The sequence below is a fragment of the Nomascus leucogenys genome, chromosome 24 (assembly GCF_006542625.1).
Source record: "Nomascus leucogenys isolate Asia chromosome 24, Asia_NLE_v1, whole genome shotgun sequence".
In the NCBI taxonomy this organism is placed as follows: domain Eukaryota; kingdom Metazoa; phylum Chordata; class Mammalia; order Primates; family Hylobatidae; genus Nomascus; species Nomascus leucogenys.
In genome coordinates, this window is record NC_044404.1 from 4,046,533 (window position 1) to 4,064,006 (window position 17,474).

The window sequence follows — 17,474 nt, forward strand, 5'->3', positions numbered from 1 at the left end:
TGTACAGTGGGCAGCTCCCCTGGGGGAGGAGCACACCCTCCTCCCGGAGCCACTCACTGCTTGGTCCACATGGCTGGGTGCGGGTACCTGAGAGACTGTGACGTCACATCCATCCCAACACCTGGAAACAGGCTGAGAAACCTGCTGTGGGGTTGCAGATCCATCAGGCAGCATGAGGGAGAGAAAAGGGCCCCCGAGCACCCACCTGGCTGCCAATCTGGACTCAGGGCAGGCCCGCGAGCCACCACGGTGCAGATTGAAGGGGCCACCCGCTCTCAAGGCTGGGCACCTGTGTCCTGGCGCCTCACTGGCCTCTGCCTTGCCCTGCTCACCAGGCACTAGCCTCCTTGGAGGGTGTGGAAGATTCCAAGGTGATCTGGCCCCGAGTGATCTCGTACAAGCTTTTCTGGTTAGAGAGACAGTTCCCAAAGCCCAGAGATCTATGGGCTGAGTGGACCCGCAGGAATTCAGGACAGGGGTAGGGGGCCACCCCTGCTTTCCCAGGTCCCTGTTCCTATCACGGTGGACCCTCCGCAGGCTGCCACCGGGTTTGTTTGCTCCATCATGACAAAGAAGTTAACGAATGACAAAGTTCTTGGTGGTTTGCAGTGCAGAATCATATCCCTGGACTTTCCTGTCCCTTCCATCTCATACTTTTGACCTTATGTTTTCTGAAATGTGACATTTCAGGGAACTGCACAGCAAAGGATTCCCTCGTGTTTCTCAGGTTGATCAGGAGCACCCACTGCCACCCTCCACAGTTGTTTCTGTTGTTTCCGTGTTTTGTTTTGTTTTTGTTTGTTTTAAGCAGCTCCTCCCACCAACCCCCCAGGCCAAGACAAGGTATCTCGGAGCTGGGCAGGAATTATTAAGTATGTTCTGCTGTAAACTCACAGGCCCGAAGTAATCACACATCCATGTGCACACAGGTGGAGTAAGGAACCGTGGATTTTTGGAGTGGGTGTTCTTTTCACTGAAATGTTCCTTGAAATCACGTAGCTGTGTGTGCAGTTGTAAGAAACGCCGCGTAGAGACCAGCCTGCCCTTGGCGCAGTTTCCCCCAGTGGGTCCCATTTTGGGCATCTCCAGGACCACCACATCTTGGCCCCATAGAGAGGTGTGCAGCTGGGTGGGACCAAGTCCCCACAGGGCCCGAGGGCCGCAGAAGTAAAGACCCAGGCCGGCATCAGGAGGCCCCCAGGGAACCCGCATGGGGCCTGGACGAGGGCAGCCTGGGTCGGCCGAGTGCCATTTGCTGCCTTGCCCTTGAGGGAGGGAGGCAAGGGGGCCCGAACTTCAGCCCCTCACCCAGCAGACGGGAGACCCTTCCTCCTGAGGGGTCTCCAGACAGAAGACAACAGCATTTCCCAACCCAGAGGCCGCATAGAGGCTGGGGTCAGCTGAGGTTGCCCTGGACACCTTTGCAGGTTCCCAACCAGGCCCTCTGCTTACACATGCAGTCTTACACACGGCCTTACACACGCAGTCTTACACACAGTCTTACACATTCAGTCTTATGGTCTTACGCAGTCTTACGGCGTTACACACGGCCTTACACATGCAGTCTTACACACGGCCTTACACACGCAGTCTTACACATGCTGTCTTACACACGGCCTTACACATGCAGTCTTACACACGGCCTTACACACGCAGTCTTACACACAGTCTTACACATTCAGTCTTATGGTCTTACGCAGTCTTATGGCGTTACACACGGCCTTACACACGCAGTCTTACACACGCAGTCTTACACATGCTGTCTTACACACGGCCTTACACATGCAGTCTTACACACGGCCTTACACACGCAGTCTTACACACAGTCTTACACATTCAGTCTTATGGTCTTACGCAGTCTTACGGCGTTACACACGGCCTTACACATGCAGTCTTACACACGGCCTTACACACGGCCTTACACATGCAGTCTTACACACGGCCTTACACACGCAGTCTTACACACGCAGTCTTACACATGCTGTCTTACACACGGCCTTACACACGCAGTCTTACACACGGCCTTACACAGTCTTACACACGCAGTCTTACACATGGCCTTACACACGCAGTCTTACACACAGTCTTACACATTCAGTCTTATGGTCTTACGCAGTCTTACGGCGTTACACACGGCCTTACACACGCAGTCTTACACACGCAGTCTTACACACGCAGTCTTACACACGGCCTTACACAGTCTTACACACGCAGTCTTACACACACAGTCTTACACATGCAGTCTTACACACGGTGTTACACACGCAGTCTTACGGTCTTACACAGTCTTACGCAGTCTTACACACGCAGTCTTACACAGTCTTACACGCGCAGTCTTACACGTTTACACATGCAGTCTTACACAAGGCTTTACACACGCAGTCTTACACACGCAGTCTTACACATGGTCTTACACACGGTCTTACACATGCTTACACATGCAGTCTTACACATGGCCTTATACATGCAGTCACATGCTTACACACGCGGTCACATGCTTACACGGTCTTACACACGCTTACACACGGATATGCATGGGATGCTTACATTCACACGCACTCTGGGGGCCGCCCTTCCCTGCCAGCCGCCGCACGGTGCCTCTTTCCTGCCCAGTGGGGCCTGCAGGCCTCATGGCTTCTCCTTAAAACCACATCATGAAGGAGGAAGCACAGCCAGGCAGATACCGACTCCGAAAAACCCCCTTGGACTCCCTCTGGCCAAGAATCTAGGCTGAAATCTGCCCATCCCTGCCACAGAGCCGCTCGGCGCTCGGGCTGCCGGGAAGGAGTGGTCGTGTTGATAATCCCCCTCTGAGGGCACGGCTCTCGTGGCCCTGGCAGGTGGACGGTGGTGAGGGATCCCCTGTTGGCTGTTGGGCTCCTGTCCTGGCCGGTTTAGCACAGTGGTCCTGATCTGTGGCCTCTTCTCTCTCTCTCTCCAGACCCCAAAACCCTGGCCATAGATTTGCTTTCTAGATATGGCTCTCTTGGGAGATGGTGGGGGTGGCCTCTGTTCCAGGATCATTTCCTATAGCCTAGGTGAGGGGTGCAGAAGGCTCCCACCGTGAGGCTGAATGAGACGCAGCCCTAAACCAAGAGTTGTGGTGGATCCCAGGGGCAGTGTGAGGGGCCGAGGTCACTGTGAGCTCCCGGTCAGCTCGGTCTGTGTCCCAGCCCGGGGCGGCAGCAGGGTTTCTTCACCTCCCTGACCTGTATTATGCGATCAAACGATGATCACTCATACGTGTGTGTGACAAGACTCAAAGTGGGGCCTCTCCGTGAAGATCCCCGAGAACACAGACTTGGCTGGAACTGGCAGCTCGGCAGGTGCTTCACGGGCAGAAAGGGACGGCCTTGGCCCCGACTCGGGGTCACTCAGCTCCCTGCCAGCCAAGTCCGCCTCTTCCCTCCTGAGCGCCCTGCCTCCCCACCCCCCTCCTTGCTTTTATAATTCCATAGGTCTCCCCGTAGAAATTCTAGAAATGATGGCCTCAGTACCCTGGAATGAGATCATGGCAAATCCCAAATAAAGGATGTCAGGTCTCCCGACAAGTCAATCGCATGCTGTTACCCAGCCTACATCTCCGAAGTCATACACGATGCTGGCCCTGCATGCTGACCTGCAAGAGAGTGCCTGCCGGAAATGCACACCCCTGTCACAGAGGCCTGGGTGGTAGGGTCTCGGGACCCCAGTGAAAAGATGCCCACGTCCAGAACAAGCCTGTCCAGCAGGGTAGAGGGTCGGGCAGCCTCCTGACCTTGCTGACCCTCTCAGGGGCATCCTGGCTGGAGCTCAGGGCGGAGAAGGGCTGACTCTGATCTCCCGGCTCTGGTTGCCCCGGGGGACCCCAGAGAGCGAGTGATTTGTGCCTGATCTGATGGAGCCTCTGCGCAGGAGAGCGAGCGATTTGTGGGCCCAGGCCCTGCTGAAGCCTCCATGTAGGCTTCCCGCTTTCTCCAGGCTTTAGGGCTGTTCTCTGCACCTCATTTTCTCAAAATGTTTTCTGCACACTAATTAGCCCTCCTCTCACCCACCCTTGAAAGAAGAGCTCCCTCTCCCCCAGCAACAGGGACAGCAAAATGAAACGGGTTTTTCCTGGAGGCTGCGGGCAATCGCTTCACCCCGTGACCGCCGGGGAAGGGAGGCCGGGGGCCCGATGCACAGGCCTGCCTTTAATCAGCAGGAAACACTACCTTTCTCTCCTAAGCTGTTTGCTTGGCCAGTAAATTAAACATGCCCTTAAAGCGCTGATTTTCCTCCAGCGGGTCAGGGGTTTTGGGAAGTAGAATTCAAACAGAAAAAAGCCATGTTTTAAACGGAGCCCTGCAACGGATATGCGCCTGATGCGGACGCTGCCCGCTTCGGGCTCCAGCGGAACTCCCAGAAACACCTGGGGTTCTAATTCCTACTTGTCCTTCAGGAAGAGGCGCCCACGCCCGAAAGGAGTTAAGGAGTGCATCGAGGGAGCTTCGGCCTCCAACCCGACTTTGTTTGCGAGCTCCGTGCAGTTACCAGTTCCGAATAATAAGATGCCATGTTAATTACCCCGCCCCCCCAATTTACCTTTCTGCTGCACACAGTCAGTGGGGCGGGGGTTATGGGGGTGTTCTTTCAAACCTAAACAACTTCAGGTCTTTAGGGCGGAGGAACAACAGCGGCAGTTCTGTGGCTGCGTCTCTGAAAGGATCCGCCGCGTCAATTAGAAAGGACCCGTTGGCCACTTAAAACATAATAATTACTTCTCTGAATGCTGATAAATTAAATAAGTGTTTTCCTTACGACTTTTCCCCCCAAGACTTTGGTTTCTTTTGAAAGAAAGCATTTTGCTACTTCTTGTGCTGATCTGTTTGCAACCAGTGTGAGGAATCTGAAGTCATTTTTCCTGTACTTAAAAGTTCTGGTCTCCTTAGAGAGGCTTCTGTCTCCCCAGCCAACCACGGGGTGCGGGTCGGGGGCCGGGAGGCGAGGGCCAGCAGGACCGGGGTCCAGTCGCTTTCATGGGTCCTCGAGGCAGCCACAGAAGGAGGGGCTTTCGTGGAAAGATCTAGATCAGGTCAGGGTGACGGAGCTCACCCCACCGCCTGCCCCTTCCCGCTGCTCCCCACCTAACACTCGCGCCTGCCTTTTTTATGTTATGGAGGCAGAATTCAACCGCTGTAAATGGGGCGATTCAGCAGCACTGAGCCGTTCCCCCAGCAGTGCAAACACCCCCTCTCTAGTTTCCGGATACCTCATCACCCCGAAAGGAGACCTGGGCCTCTCGCCGTCACCCCCACCCCGGTCCCCGAAATCTCCCATCTGCGTCTGTCTCTGGGGGCCTGTGCTGGATGAGTCGTCTAAACACCGCCAGGCAGGTGTGACCCTCTGCATGGGCTTCCTACGCCGAGTGGCGCATGTCCAGGGCTGGTCCAGGCTGCGCGTGCCAGGGCCGCTCTCCTCCTTGGGGAGGGTGGTGCCACAGGTGTGACCCTCTGCATCAGCTTCCTACGCTGAGTGCCGCATATCCGGGGCTGGTCCAGGCTGCCTTCCTCCTTGGGGAGGGGAGGTACCATCCACTACTCATCCGTTCCTTCATTCCCTCGCAGACGGACGTTTGGGCTGTTTCTGCCTTCTGGCGATGGTGAATCTGCCACCATGAACATTCGCCTGCCTGAGTCCTGGTTTGGCTGCACTGGGTGGAGGGCTTTGCTTTTCTTCCTGTCTGGACTCCTCCTCGCCCTGCCCATCTCCCCCTGTGCCTCGGGCTATACTCTGGTATATCTTCAGCTGCACGCAGGATCTTGTCACCCACCCTCTCTTAGGACGGACCACAAAGGCCTACCCCAGACAGACAAACTGGGCATCCGCTTATTGTTCAGTTCAGTGACCTGGGGCCCCATGACTCCGCTATCCATGACCTCAGCAGGCCTGTTCCTAGCCTGTGTCGAGATCATCAGGAACTTCCATGAGCCTCCCCAAGACCCAGCCGGCCCTACCCCAGTGCATGTCCAGGCTGCGGCCCGAGTGCAGGGAAGCAGCACTGAGCACATTTCACATTCACCCAAATTCTGAGTCCTCCCAGGCAATTAGGACTTTGCCGTCCCTGATTTCCAAGGCTACAGAGGACATTTGGAATGTTCCGGTGCAAATATTTCACCATCAGCCAGCCCTGGGTCAGCTGCCACATGTGACAGCTTCACTGGCTGTCCCCAAGCTTGCAAAGCACAGGCAGCTCCTTCCCTAGTTCCCCTAGGGCAGGACCAGCTGGCGCATCCTCAGGTGGCTGTGGGAGCCAGGGTGGGTGAGCCAGGGTGTGCCGGGCTGTGCCATCCCATCAGAAATGTTGGCCCCAAAGGAGCCTGGTAGGATCCCATCCCCTGGAGCCTCTGACATCGAGTGATGGCAGCTGGGCTCAGGGCAGAGTGGAGGCAGCATCTCCCGGGCAGGGATGGCAGCCGGGCCTTCTGGGCCCCTGAGCACCCTCAGTCCCCATTGACGCCCGAGTCCCGGGCGCTCCCTGAGCTGTACACACTGGGTGGGGCATGTGCTGCAGAGGTTGACACTGCGTTGTCTCCTTTAGGTGACGGTGACGTTGTAAATAATATGTATGAGCCCAACCGAGACCTGCTGGCCAGCCACAGCGCAGAGGACGAGGCCGAGGACAGTGCCATGTTGCCCATCCCTGTGGGGCCACCGTCCCCCTTCCCCACCAGCGAGGACTTCACCCCCAAGGAGGGCTCGCCGTATGAGGCCCCTGTCTACATTCCTGAAGACATTCCGATCCCACCAGACTTCGAGCTCCGCGAGTCCTCTATCCCAGGGGCTGGCCTGGGTGTCTGGGCCAAGAGGAAGATGGAAGCCGGGGAGAGGCTGGGCCCCTGCATGGTGGTGCCCCGGGCGGCGGCAAAGGAGACGGACTTCGGATGGGAGGTGAGCGATTGCGCCTGAGCATGATTGATCACGGCCATTTATCTTGTGTTCAATCTATTTATAAAGCGGAGCTGAGCAGCCACTGCCCGAGGCGGGAGGCGCGGCCAGAGAGAGCGTTCAAATGTCACATTTCCCAGCCTATTTTATCCTGCAGCTCGCCTGACGCGACGCAGAAAGCATCAGAGGTCCTCGTGGGCGCCTGTCGGCCCTGCAGGCCACGCCCACTCTCTCCCGGAAATGTCTGCCATGAGCTCATGTCTTCAAACATCCGTGCTTCCCGCCGGATCCCAGGCGCGAACACGCCATCGCGGCAGGGCAGGGAGATTAATAGGAAGTCCCAGAACAGGCGGCTGCACTCCAGGGCTTCATTCCAGGCCAGGGCAGTGTGGAGCAGTCACAAATCACACCTGGTGGCCACGCTGCCCCGGCTGCCGCCTTCCCCGCCTGCCCCGGTCAGCCAGTGGCCTAAGAGCAGCCTCAGCTTCTCCAACTCCAGGGGCACAGGCCCCATCCTGCCAGGGGGGATGGCTGGCTGTTTAAATTTTCCCACCGCAACGTGACTGGCCTTGAGGGTCTGAGGCTGGCCGGGTGATCCTGCTGCAGGGGTCAGGAGAGAGGGCGTCCCTGGGACGGCTCTGAGAGGGGAGCACCCAGACCGTCCTGCCCAGGTTGTGAGGGACGCTAGGCCCCGGTGTTGGGGGCCCTCGAGTGGTCCTACGGGGACTAAGAGCCCCAGTCCCCCACATAAAGTGCACTTCATGGTGGGCCCTGGCCTTTCTGCCGGCCCCACACAGCCAATTGTCGGTGGTATTTTTGGCAGGGCCCCTGCCTGGGTGGAAAATGGTAACACCAGTCGGATTCCCCCGTGCCTCCCAGCCTCTGAAGTGCCCGGATAGAGGTGGGCTCCTCATGGGCAAATGGCCTGAGCAGGGAAGACGACCCCCAGATGGGTGGGGGCAGGGTCCTGCGTCTTGCCCACCTGCTCTCCTGGCCGCTCATGGCTCTGGAGAAGTCCCCAGCCAGGTCCATGCTCACTGTCAGGCCTGCCCCAACTCAGATAGGCCCTGGGGAGGTTCCTGTGGCCACCAGCAGCCCTTGAGCACCTCCCCGGGTTGGGGGCATTAAGAGCCCTTTGTAAGAACACTGCCAGCCTGGGGGCCAGAGGCTGCCCGAACCCTGTAGAGCTGAGTGCATCCTCCCTGGGCAAGGAGACCAGGGCACCTTGGCAGCTCCCAGAAGGCAGATGTGGTCCTTGGTAGCTCACAGAGTCCTGTGTGGCTCTTTGTCAAGGATACAGGGGGACTCAGGAGCTGCTCCCCGAGTGTCAGCTTAAAGCCTCCCTGCCCTTTACAGTGCTGTGGGGGTCCCGGTGCCTGAAGAAATGCACGGCAGAGTCCGCAGCCGTCCAGCAGGGTTGAAGCTGCAGCTCTACGGGCAGCCCCTGTGGAATGGGCGTACCCCCCCATAGAGAGGCAGAGGACAGTGTGTGTGGGCCCAAGGTCGGGTCACCTTCGGGAGAGACTGGCCAGGGGCCAGGGGCCCCAGTGAGGCAGGACAGGGAGAGAGTTTGGAGTCGAAGACCTCGGTGGAGACACTGCCCAGCTTCATGGCCCTACAGGCCCCTCATGGGACCAAGGAGAGCATTTTTCTAGCAATATTCGTCTTTGGCTGTGCAGTGGAAGTAACTTTGGCAGAAGTGGCCCGTCCCGCCCTGCCTGGTGTGTGGGAGAGGAATTCAAGGGTGTTTGTTCGTCACACTTAGAAAGGTCTGGACTGTTTAATTAGGAGGTGGCTTGTGGATGTGAGAGGTCCAGGGGCCCTGCAGGTAGCACTTTGGATGACCTTCAGGTGACTTTGTTCTTGTCTACTCTGATACAACTTTCTATTTGCTTTTTTTTTTTTTTTTTAAAGAAAGGGCCCGTATCACGATGTCTGCATAGTGCCAGGCCCGGTGCAGGCTGCGCCGCTGCCTGCCGGTGCCTGTTGACTTTGCGGTGTGTTTATCCCGGGTGTGTGTGTACGTGAGGGAACGCGCTTTCCTCACGGCGCACCTCCCATTTCTGCAGAGGGCTTTGTTCCACGGTGGCCACCTGACAGATACCCCTCCTGCCGGCGCTTAGAAATATTTACTCTCCCTCCGATGCCCTCAATTGGTGCTCCCCGCGCACCCAGCAAGACTTCGCCTGACCTTGTTTTCCTTGTGAGTTCGGGCACCGACTCCCTCGCTTTGGGACCACCTTAGAGTTTTGTTGCTTCTATCAGATAGGGTGGGGGGCAGCCATGTGCGTCGGTGCCTTCAGGAGCTGACATTGGAACTGGGCAGGAAGCCACCACCTCCTCTGAGAAGGAGGGAGAGGAGGAAGCAGGGGGCGGGAATTAGGTGGCAGCCACATCTGCCTGAAATGAATGATGTCCGTCAATCAAGGAGGTTTCTCCCCACCTCCAGCCACCTCAGTTGGGGCCTGTGGGCAGGAAAACTGACATCTTCCCCTTAAGCAGCCTTCCCAGAATTTTCCACCTGTCCCGAAAGAGCTGATTGCTGTTTTCCCCTGGTTTTTGCCTTCCCTGAGGTGGCCCTGGAGGGAGAAGTGACTTGCGGGTGACTCTTTCTCTGAGGATTTCCTCCTCTTGCTGACTGCCTGGCCTGTCTTCCGAGTGCTGTGAACGGGGGCCTTAGACGGGACAGGAACACCAGGCTTCAGGGCTGGGATCCCTCTGTAGTTCCAGACACGAGAAGGACCTTCTGCTGAGTCCCCTTCCCAAGCCACTGACACCAACAAGCGGCCCTGCAAGCCCTTCCCCTCCATGCCCTGCAGTGAGCTCGGCCAGAGCAGGCCTGGGACAGAGAAAAACATGGGTGACAGCGTCACGTCAGCAGGATCCCAGGTCAGGCCTGGGACAGAGAAAAATGGGTGCTAGCATCACACCAGCCAGATCCCAGGTCAGGCCTGGGACAGCCCATGCATGCGTGTCATCTCTGATGGTCCTGAATTTCATATATATAATTGTTCACTTTCACACTGGTAATTAAGTGTTACGAATCAGAGTGATTTGACTTTACTGTAATGTCCACGGTATTTATTTACCGAAAAAGAACAAGTAAAGATATTTGAGCAAAGATAAGCAAAATCTGAGAAGGATCGGTGTCATTTTGGCCTCCCTCCGTGGTGGCCAGGAGCACGGTGTTGTGGCCACTCTGAGCTCAGAAGCGGGGTTCCCCTGGAGGAGAGGGGGTCTGGGAGTGGCGTGAGCAAAGGGATCTCGCCAGGCAGCAGCCCCTGCAGGAACAGGGTGTGGGTCACTTGAAGGATAGGTTTGAAATAAAAGTCATGTGGATTATTCTTACTGTCATTTTGGGACACCATGGAAACCATTTTCTTTCTACTCTGAGAACAAAGTTTTTGTCCTGGACAATTCAATTGAAATAAAATCAGAAGGTCGAATTTCCTTTCCCTTTTTATAGCAAGAGACACAGTGCCTGGCAACACTCGGCTTTGGGATGACTGGGGAGGGTCGGGGGCTCTTCTCTCCCTGACGTGGGGCTGATGTAGATGACAGCACGACTCCCTGGGGACGAGGGACGGGGCAGGCAGCACGTGAGGCACCCACGAGCTTTGGGTTCAAGGTCGTGGGGCAGCCTGACTTCAAGTGGGAGATTTCTGTTAGCAACGCAGGAATGAGGCTGGGGGTCAGGAGCTGAGTTTCCTCCAGCCTCAGTCGCTGGTTAGAAGCCTGCATTCCTTCTACACTGAGGCTGACACTGACTGGGGAGGGCTGTCGCCCCCTCTCTCCCTCCTGTGTATTAGGAATAGTCACTGACTAAACCCACTTTGTTCCTCGGTGCTGTGGGGCATCCTGAGATGTGCCCTGAGTCAGATGCCCCATCCCCGACCTGGGGGCTCACTCTGTGCATGGCCGTGTGTGTGCCCCAGGGGTGTGGAAACGGCCCCCTGGGCTTCATCTCAGGGAGGGGGTTGTCAGGAAGGGCACCCGAAATTCCTGGCCTCTGCCGTCTGGACACAGCCGGGCTCAATCTCTTCCCAAATACCACACCCTGCCTGCCACCACCGAAGCCCACCTGCCTGGAGGGAATCACCCGTGAGCACATTTGCTTTCCCTGGGGTCTGCAAAAACAATGATTTTCATCATTTGTTGAGTAAATCGTGACATTTATCATCGTGCTGTTTATTTTGCTAATTAAGAGGTGGCTGCCCGGTGACAGCCCAGAGGGAGGAGGCCGTGGGTGAGGCACTGGGGAGGCCACCTGCCCCCGGCTGGGCCTTCAGCTGTGTGTCCAGGGCCCTGCAGCTCGGGGCCTGCTGGGGTGGGATCCCGAAGGACCCCCAGGGGAGGCACTGGGGGCACTTTGCTCACTGCATCCACCACTGTCTCCCACCCAAGGTCTGCTTGTTGCTTTGTTGACTGTGTCTCCCCAGAAAGGCTCTCGAAGGCATCAGCAGCCCCGCCTGTAATCAGAACACTGATGAGTAAGTGCCTCTGCCTCTGCTGAAGAGGCCAGGTGAAAAATGTTAATGTGAATTGATGGGGTTTCAATTATTTGGAGAATGTACTGAAGTGGACGACCTCACCCCCGGTGTTATTTACTGAATATTAATGTGTGTTTATTTGTTCAATCAACAAATGCACTGTATCTGGGCCAGGGCCTGTGGGAAGCTCTAGGGTCAGCCCAGAGGCCTTGGGCCACACCAATTCCCTGGCACTGCCATCATGGGACCCCCAAACCGGTGCCTCCTGGGTCCCCAGAGCCCACTGAGAGCCTTTGGCAGGGCCAGGACCTGCCAGTCTCCCCTGTGGGCCAGGAGCTACACAGCAGCCAGGGATGGGTGACAGCAAGTACAGCCTGCACTCTGAGAAGATGAGAAATGTCCTCACACGTAATATGGAATTTTATCCCAAACGCCCAGCCTTGAAGAAAGGCAGGATTTGCAAGGAAGTAAAACCTCTTCTGTGGACACAGGCCTGTCCCCCTACATGTATTTGGAATACTGATGCTCTTCTGTTCCTGAGTGGGAGAAATGAGAAACACATTTGCAGGTCCATTTTGGTCCCAAGTGATAGGATGACGATGGAGCGGGGTGAGGGCAGCCCAGCCAGGCATCTGGCTCCCTGGGACAGCAGGAGGGACAGTGCTATGGGGCTTCAGTCTCCGACATCACAGCACAAATGTCCATGATGGGCTTTTAAAGGCACCGTGAGGCAGGCATAAAAATGCAGCACCTAGGCCGGGCGTGGTGGCTCACACCTGTAATCCCAGCACTTTGGGAGGCCAAGGCAGGTGGATCACAAGGTCAGGAGTTCGAGACCAACCTGGCCAGCATGGTGAAACCCCATCTCTACTAAAAATACAAAAAATTAGCTGGGCGTGGTGGTGCATGCCTGTAGTCCCAGCTACTCGGGAGGCTGAGGCAGGAGAATTGCTTGAACCCAGCAGGTGGAGGTTGCAGTGAGCTGAGATCATGCCACTGCACTCCAGCCTGGGTGACAGAGTGAGACTCCATCTCAAAAAAAAAAAAAAAAAAAAAAATGCAGTACCCAGAACCAGCTTCCCCATGTACCAGGGAGCACTGGAGGACCCCAAGTGCTGAGACCCAGTTCAGTCCAATGGCAGGAGGGGCAATGGCAAATTTGCTCCAGGGATTTTGCGATGTGGCCAGGTCCACAGGGTAGGGTAGGGAATCACCCAGGCCACCCCTTCCCACTCACAAACCCCAATCCCTTCTCCCTTCCTCCTGAACGTCCTCTCACCAGCAAATATTAACATGATTTGCTGCAGGAGATTGTGTGTGAGCTTGCACACACAAATAGCCCCCACAGCTTAATTTTTGCCTAAAGTCCTAGACAGAGCCTTGGCCTCTAAGGATGGGGGTCATCTGTGTCGCCAGCCCTTCTGGGCTCGGTAGCTTTTGGAGCTGGCTCTCTTGGGGCATGCAGGTTGGGTGCCTGCGGGCCTTGCTTCTCTGGGAGTTCCGGCTAGATTTTGAGCCAGAAGATAGTGGAGAGACACTTCCAGGCTCTGGATTAATGACCAGGCTCAGGGTGTTAGGAGGAGACCCTAAAGAGTCAGCCCCTCCATCCAGACCTCACGCTCTGGCCTGCTCATGTTCCGACTGGGCAATCTCTTCATGAAGGATGTGGCTTCTGGACTGGGTTTGGGGAAGTAGCAGGTCTTATTGGAGGCTCCGCCTTTCTACAGTTTTCATGGCAGCGGGCAGGGCTTGGTGCTGGTTCAGGAGCTGGACTTAGACCCCTCCGTGGGTCCTGGGCTGGGGAACCAAGGTGAGCTTGGCCACAGGTCTGAGTCCAGGCAAAAGCGACTCTGTTTTAACCAAGCCTCAGCTCCTGCCTAGGGGGGATTGTAGAGGCTCCTGGGACTCTGCTTCAGTCCCTTTCAGTCCCTGTGGCCTCATGAGCAAACAGGAAACCAAGATCAACCCAGAGACAGACACACCTGGCTGCCTTGTTGCCATAAAGACCCTCGGTGCTCAAAGTGTGGTCCCTGAGCCAGCAGTGCTGGCCTCCCTGCAGGTTTGTTGGAAATGAAGAACATTGGCCCCCCTCCCGGACTCACTGAGTCACCACATGCAATTGAGCGAGATCCCTGGTGATTCATGTGCACAGCTGAGTTTAGGAAGGACCCGGCTAGACGGCGAGTACCCAGCAGACACAGTGGCCAGACAACGAGTACTCAGCAGACGCAGAGGCCAGGCAGTGAGTACCCAGCAGACGCAGAGGCCAGGTGGCGAGTACCCAGCAGATGCAGCAGCCAGACGACGAGTACCCAGCAGATGCAGCAGCTTACGAGGGGGCAGCTCTGGGTGTGTTGCAGGCATTGGGAGAGTCACCAATATTCCCTGCAGCTGTGGAAGGATGCGCTGCCTTCCTGCCCGCCCCGCCTCCAGGGCTGACCTCCTGAGGCTTCGGGCTCCTGCCCGGCCCCCAAGGGAATGGAGCGGCAGCTCCCACCAGTGCCAGGTCTAGCCATTCCTAGGAGATCTCCAGGCTGCCTCATGGCTCTGAGATTCAGGAAGAAGGGGCACCTGCCAGCCACCAGAGGCTGGTTTGAACCCAGAAGTGTTTGACATAGCCCTCCTCTGTAGAAGCAGAACTTGTGTGTCCAGCGCCCACTGCTCAGTGGGCTGGGTGCTCCCTTTGCACCCCTGGAGCTGTCCACAGCCATGGACCTCCGGACTCTCCATCCCATCCGGCTCTAGGGAACCCCAGGATGGCAGGCAAGGAAGGCTCAACCCAGGGAGCTCCCACGGCTCAGGCATATTCTGAGAAGTGCGCCCACCCAGCCGGGGAGGAGGTGCAAGCCCCTGCCCCCCAACAATGTCACTGAGTGGGTAGAAAAATGTAAGAGTGAGTACCCCTCCCACATGTCGGTCTGTACTGGGGGAGAGGGTGGTCAGGAAAGCTCCCAAGTCTTTCCCGGGTGCCTGAGACCCGAGGGCAGAGGCTGGGGGCTGCGGGCTCCCCTTCACTGCGTGTTGGTGTTGCCTGGGGAGCATGGGAAATACAGGTGCCAGGCCTGCCTCGGAGATGCTGGGCTGGGGCCAGGGAGGGCGACCAACCTCCCTGTTTGCCCAGGAACGTCCCAGTGTCAGACCCAAAGTCCTGGCACACCCCTCGGGCATCAGGCATGTGAAAGCTCCCAGGAGATCCTAATTTACGGCCTGGGCCCAGAGCAGCTGACCTAGAAAGGAGGAGTGGAGAGCCCGCCTGGATGTCCTGCCCGGCACCTGCACCTGACTGCCCGGCAAGGGACAGGTGGGAGGGCTGAGGAACAAGGGTTCCCAAAGCACTCGTCCGGCCTTCCACAATGCTCAGTGCACACTGAGGGGCTATTTAGGATGGTTGTTGAGGGCATTTAGTCACTCAGCAGACGACCGGCTCATCTCGGTCCTGCAGAGGTGTTCACGGGTACCTCTGGGTGCAGGGCGCTTCCTTCTGTCTCTCCCGTGCCCCTTTCACCCTGGAGCTGAGCCCCGCCATGAGCCCTCCTTGTTGGCCTGCTGTGGGGGCAGCCGGCGCTCATTGGCTGAGCTATTAGATCACCCTATTATGCCTTATCCTTTAAATTCCAACAGAGGGGAAGGGGCAGACCACGTCAGGTGCTGGGGACCTCAGCATAGGCTGGAGTCTCAGGGAGGGAGGCTGGGGCAGGTCTGATAATATCAAGGTTGGACGCTGCGGCATCCGGCTACCGTCTCCCCGCCACACGCCACCGTCTCCCCGCCACACGCCACCATCTCCCCGCCACACACCACCGTCTGATCGCCATACATTAGGACTTGGTATTCTCAGTCCCACATTTTATCATCTAAACGCCAAAACTCGTTCCTGGTCTGCCCTTTCTCTCCAAGGTTCCCAGACACACGCTCCACTGCCCAGGGGTTGGGAGGGCTCGGCCCTGGCATGTGGCCTGGCTCTGGGCGCCTCTGCTGCTCCACTCTGCGTGGAGAGTTCTGCATGAGGCCAGGAAGCTCAGCCGTGCTTCCCCACTCAGGAGCTTCTGGATGTTTCTATGGAGGCCTAACATGGCACGTCTAAAACCATGAGCGCGCTGGCCAGTGGATGCTCTGAGGAGTGTTCCCGTGGAGCCAGCACCCTGCAGCCCGGCGAGGCACACAGCATGGGGATTTGGAAAGAGACGGGGCCCTGTGGGATGGTGCGGAGCCTGAGGCCACCATGGGGACAGGGATGCAGAGAAACCCACGGGCCTCGGCATTGCTCCGGAAGCAGCCGGCAGTGCCGTGAAGGAGTCACAGCACAGGCCTCCCATTTCCCCTGGCACCGTGACATCAGCCCTAGACGTTTTTAGCCCAAGAATGCCATGAAATCCTGCACTATCTTCGGCCCGGCTCGGAGGCACGGGTATATAAGGAATTTTAGAAAAAAGGACAGAGAATGACTAAGAATACCTCCCTGATAGCTCTCCTTTACTTCCTTAAGGGGTAATAACTCCGCTGCAGCCCAGCAGAGGGGACTTTCTTTAAATAGAGCATTCTGATTCACAAGCGAAAAAGGAAATAAATATTTTCTTTTCATATTCGAGAGACATCTATGAATACCAACTTCTTAAATAGTATTTTGCCAATCGCATCCCACACGCCCCGCCCCCCTGTCCCAGTGACACCCAGAGCCCACCCTTACTCAGGAACCGGCCGCTTGTATCAGGAGACCTGAAAACATCATCAGGGCTGCCAGCCTGAAAACATCTTCAGGGTTTTGCCAGAAGCAGGAGGGAGAAGGGCTTCTGCATGGGGGCGTGGCCCGGCCTCCCCCTAGGTCCCCCAAGGATCCCTGTGACAACAGGATGCTCTGGAGCCTCCTGCCCTTTTCCTTCCTCCCTTTCTTTCTTCCTTAGGGAAAATAAGGATTGGACATGAAGGGAGTGTGACAGAGGCATGTGGCCTCTGTGTGGGCCTGGTGGGCACCTGTCATGTGCCCTGGTCTCTGTGAGGCTCTGTCTACACTGGGACCCTCCCAGCTGTGCTGTGATTAGGACACAGCCACCCTCGCTCTGACAGGGGAACCTGGGGCTGAGAAGGAAGAAATAGCTCCCAGCCCCCAGGTTTGTCCATGCAGGGGCCTGGAGGCAGGTGTGGGTCCCACTCAGTGACCCCAGCAGGAGCTCATTGGGGGCAGCCAGGCTCCCGCCAGGTGGGAGAGGCACAGGTGAGCTCCAGCAGGGGCGGGAGCTGGGCCCAGACCCGGTTCCTGCCCACACTAACAGCATGTAGGTGGGCAGTCTCAACTCTGTGCCTTGCAGGCCGATTGCCTGGGCCCAGCGCCTCGTGCTCCTGCCCGAACATGGCTCTGTCCTCTGCAGGTCCCTGACCTAGCCGGGCCCTGGAACTTGACTTCACTACAGCCGATGGCCCTCTCTGGGCTTGGGGGAATTCTGTGTCGTAAACATGACCTCAGCCCCACTTTTTCTTAGGAGCTGCTGTCCCCTTATTTGAAAGCAGGTCCCAAACGCAGCCCCATGGGCCCTTGTGGGGCCTGAGAATGCTGGCGGCACTTGGCAGGGAGTGAGGCTCATCACCGGGTGCCCCTGCCTGAAGCTGGGGTTCTGGAGTGACCCCAGGGTGCCCGTGGACCCAGAGATGGGTTCAGCCAGGAAGCATATGGGTTCCTGACCCAGGTGGTCAGCCTGTGAGACCCCCACCCAATCACAGGCCCCATTCTCTACCTACTGGCTTAGAGTTCCTGGGGTAGGTCCCAGGAGTCTGCGTTCTAAGAAGCAATCATTGTGGGGCACTTGGAGGACTCCAGCCCAGGAGGAGGCCCTGGGAAAGGGGCCCACCCTGAACTTCCTTCCTCCCCTACCCATGGGAGCCCAGAGAGGCTTTTCCTGAAGGTGCAGAGGCTGATGGGTAGCAGCAGATCCTTTCCTGACCACAGGCCTCAGCAGGGCAGGTGGAAGGAGCAGAAGCTGGGGCTGTGAAGAGGAGGGCGCCTGGGGCCACTGGGGGACCCCACTGTTGCCCAGGGGGGTCTGTGCAGCCGCTGAGGCCGGGGGGTGGGCTTCACACCACCGG

General features: G+C 57.3%; 1 protein-coding gene across 2 annotated transcripts in view; it reads left to right on the forward strand.

Annotated features, from left to right (window-relative positions):
- PRDM16 (PR/SET domain 16) overlaps positions 1-17,474 on the forward strand; it is a 362,171-nt gene that overhangs the window by 109,220 nt on the left and 235,477 nt on the right. For both annotated transcript variants that reach the window (XM_030805535.1, XM_030805536.1), the window contains exon 2: positions 6,560-6,909. In XM_030805535.1, coding sequence (XP_030661395.1) covers positions 6,560-6,909 — 350 coding nt within the window. The remainder of the gene's footprint in view (positions 1-6,559; positions 6,910-17,474) is intronic.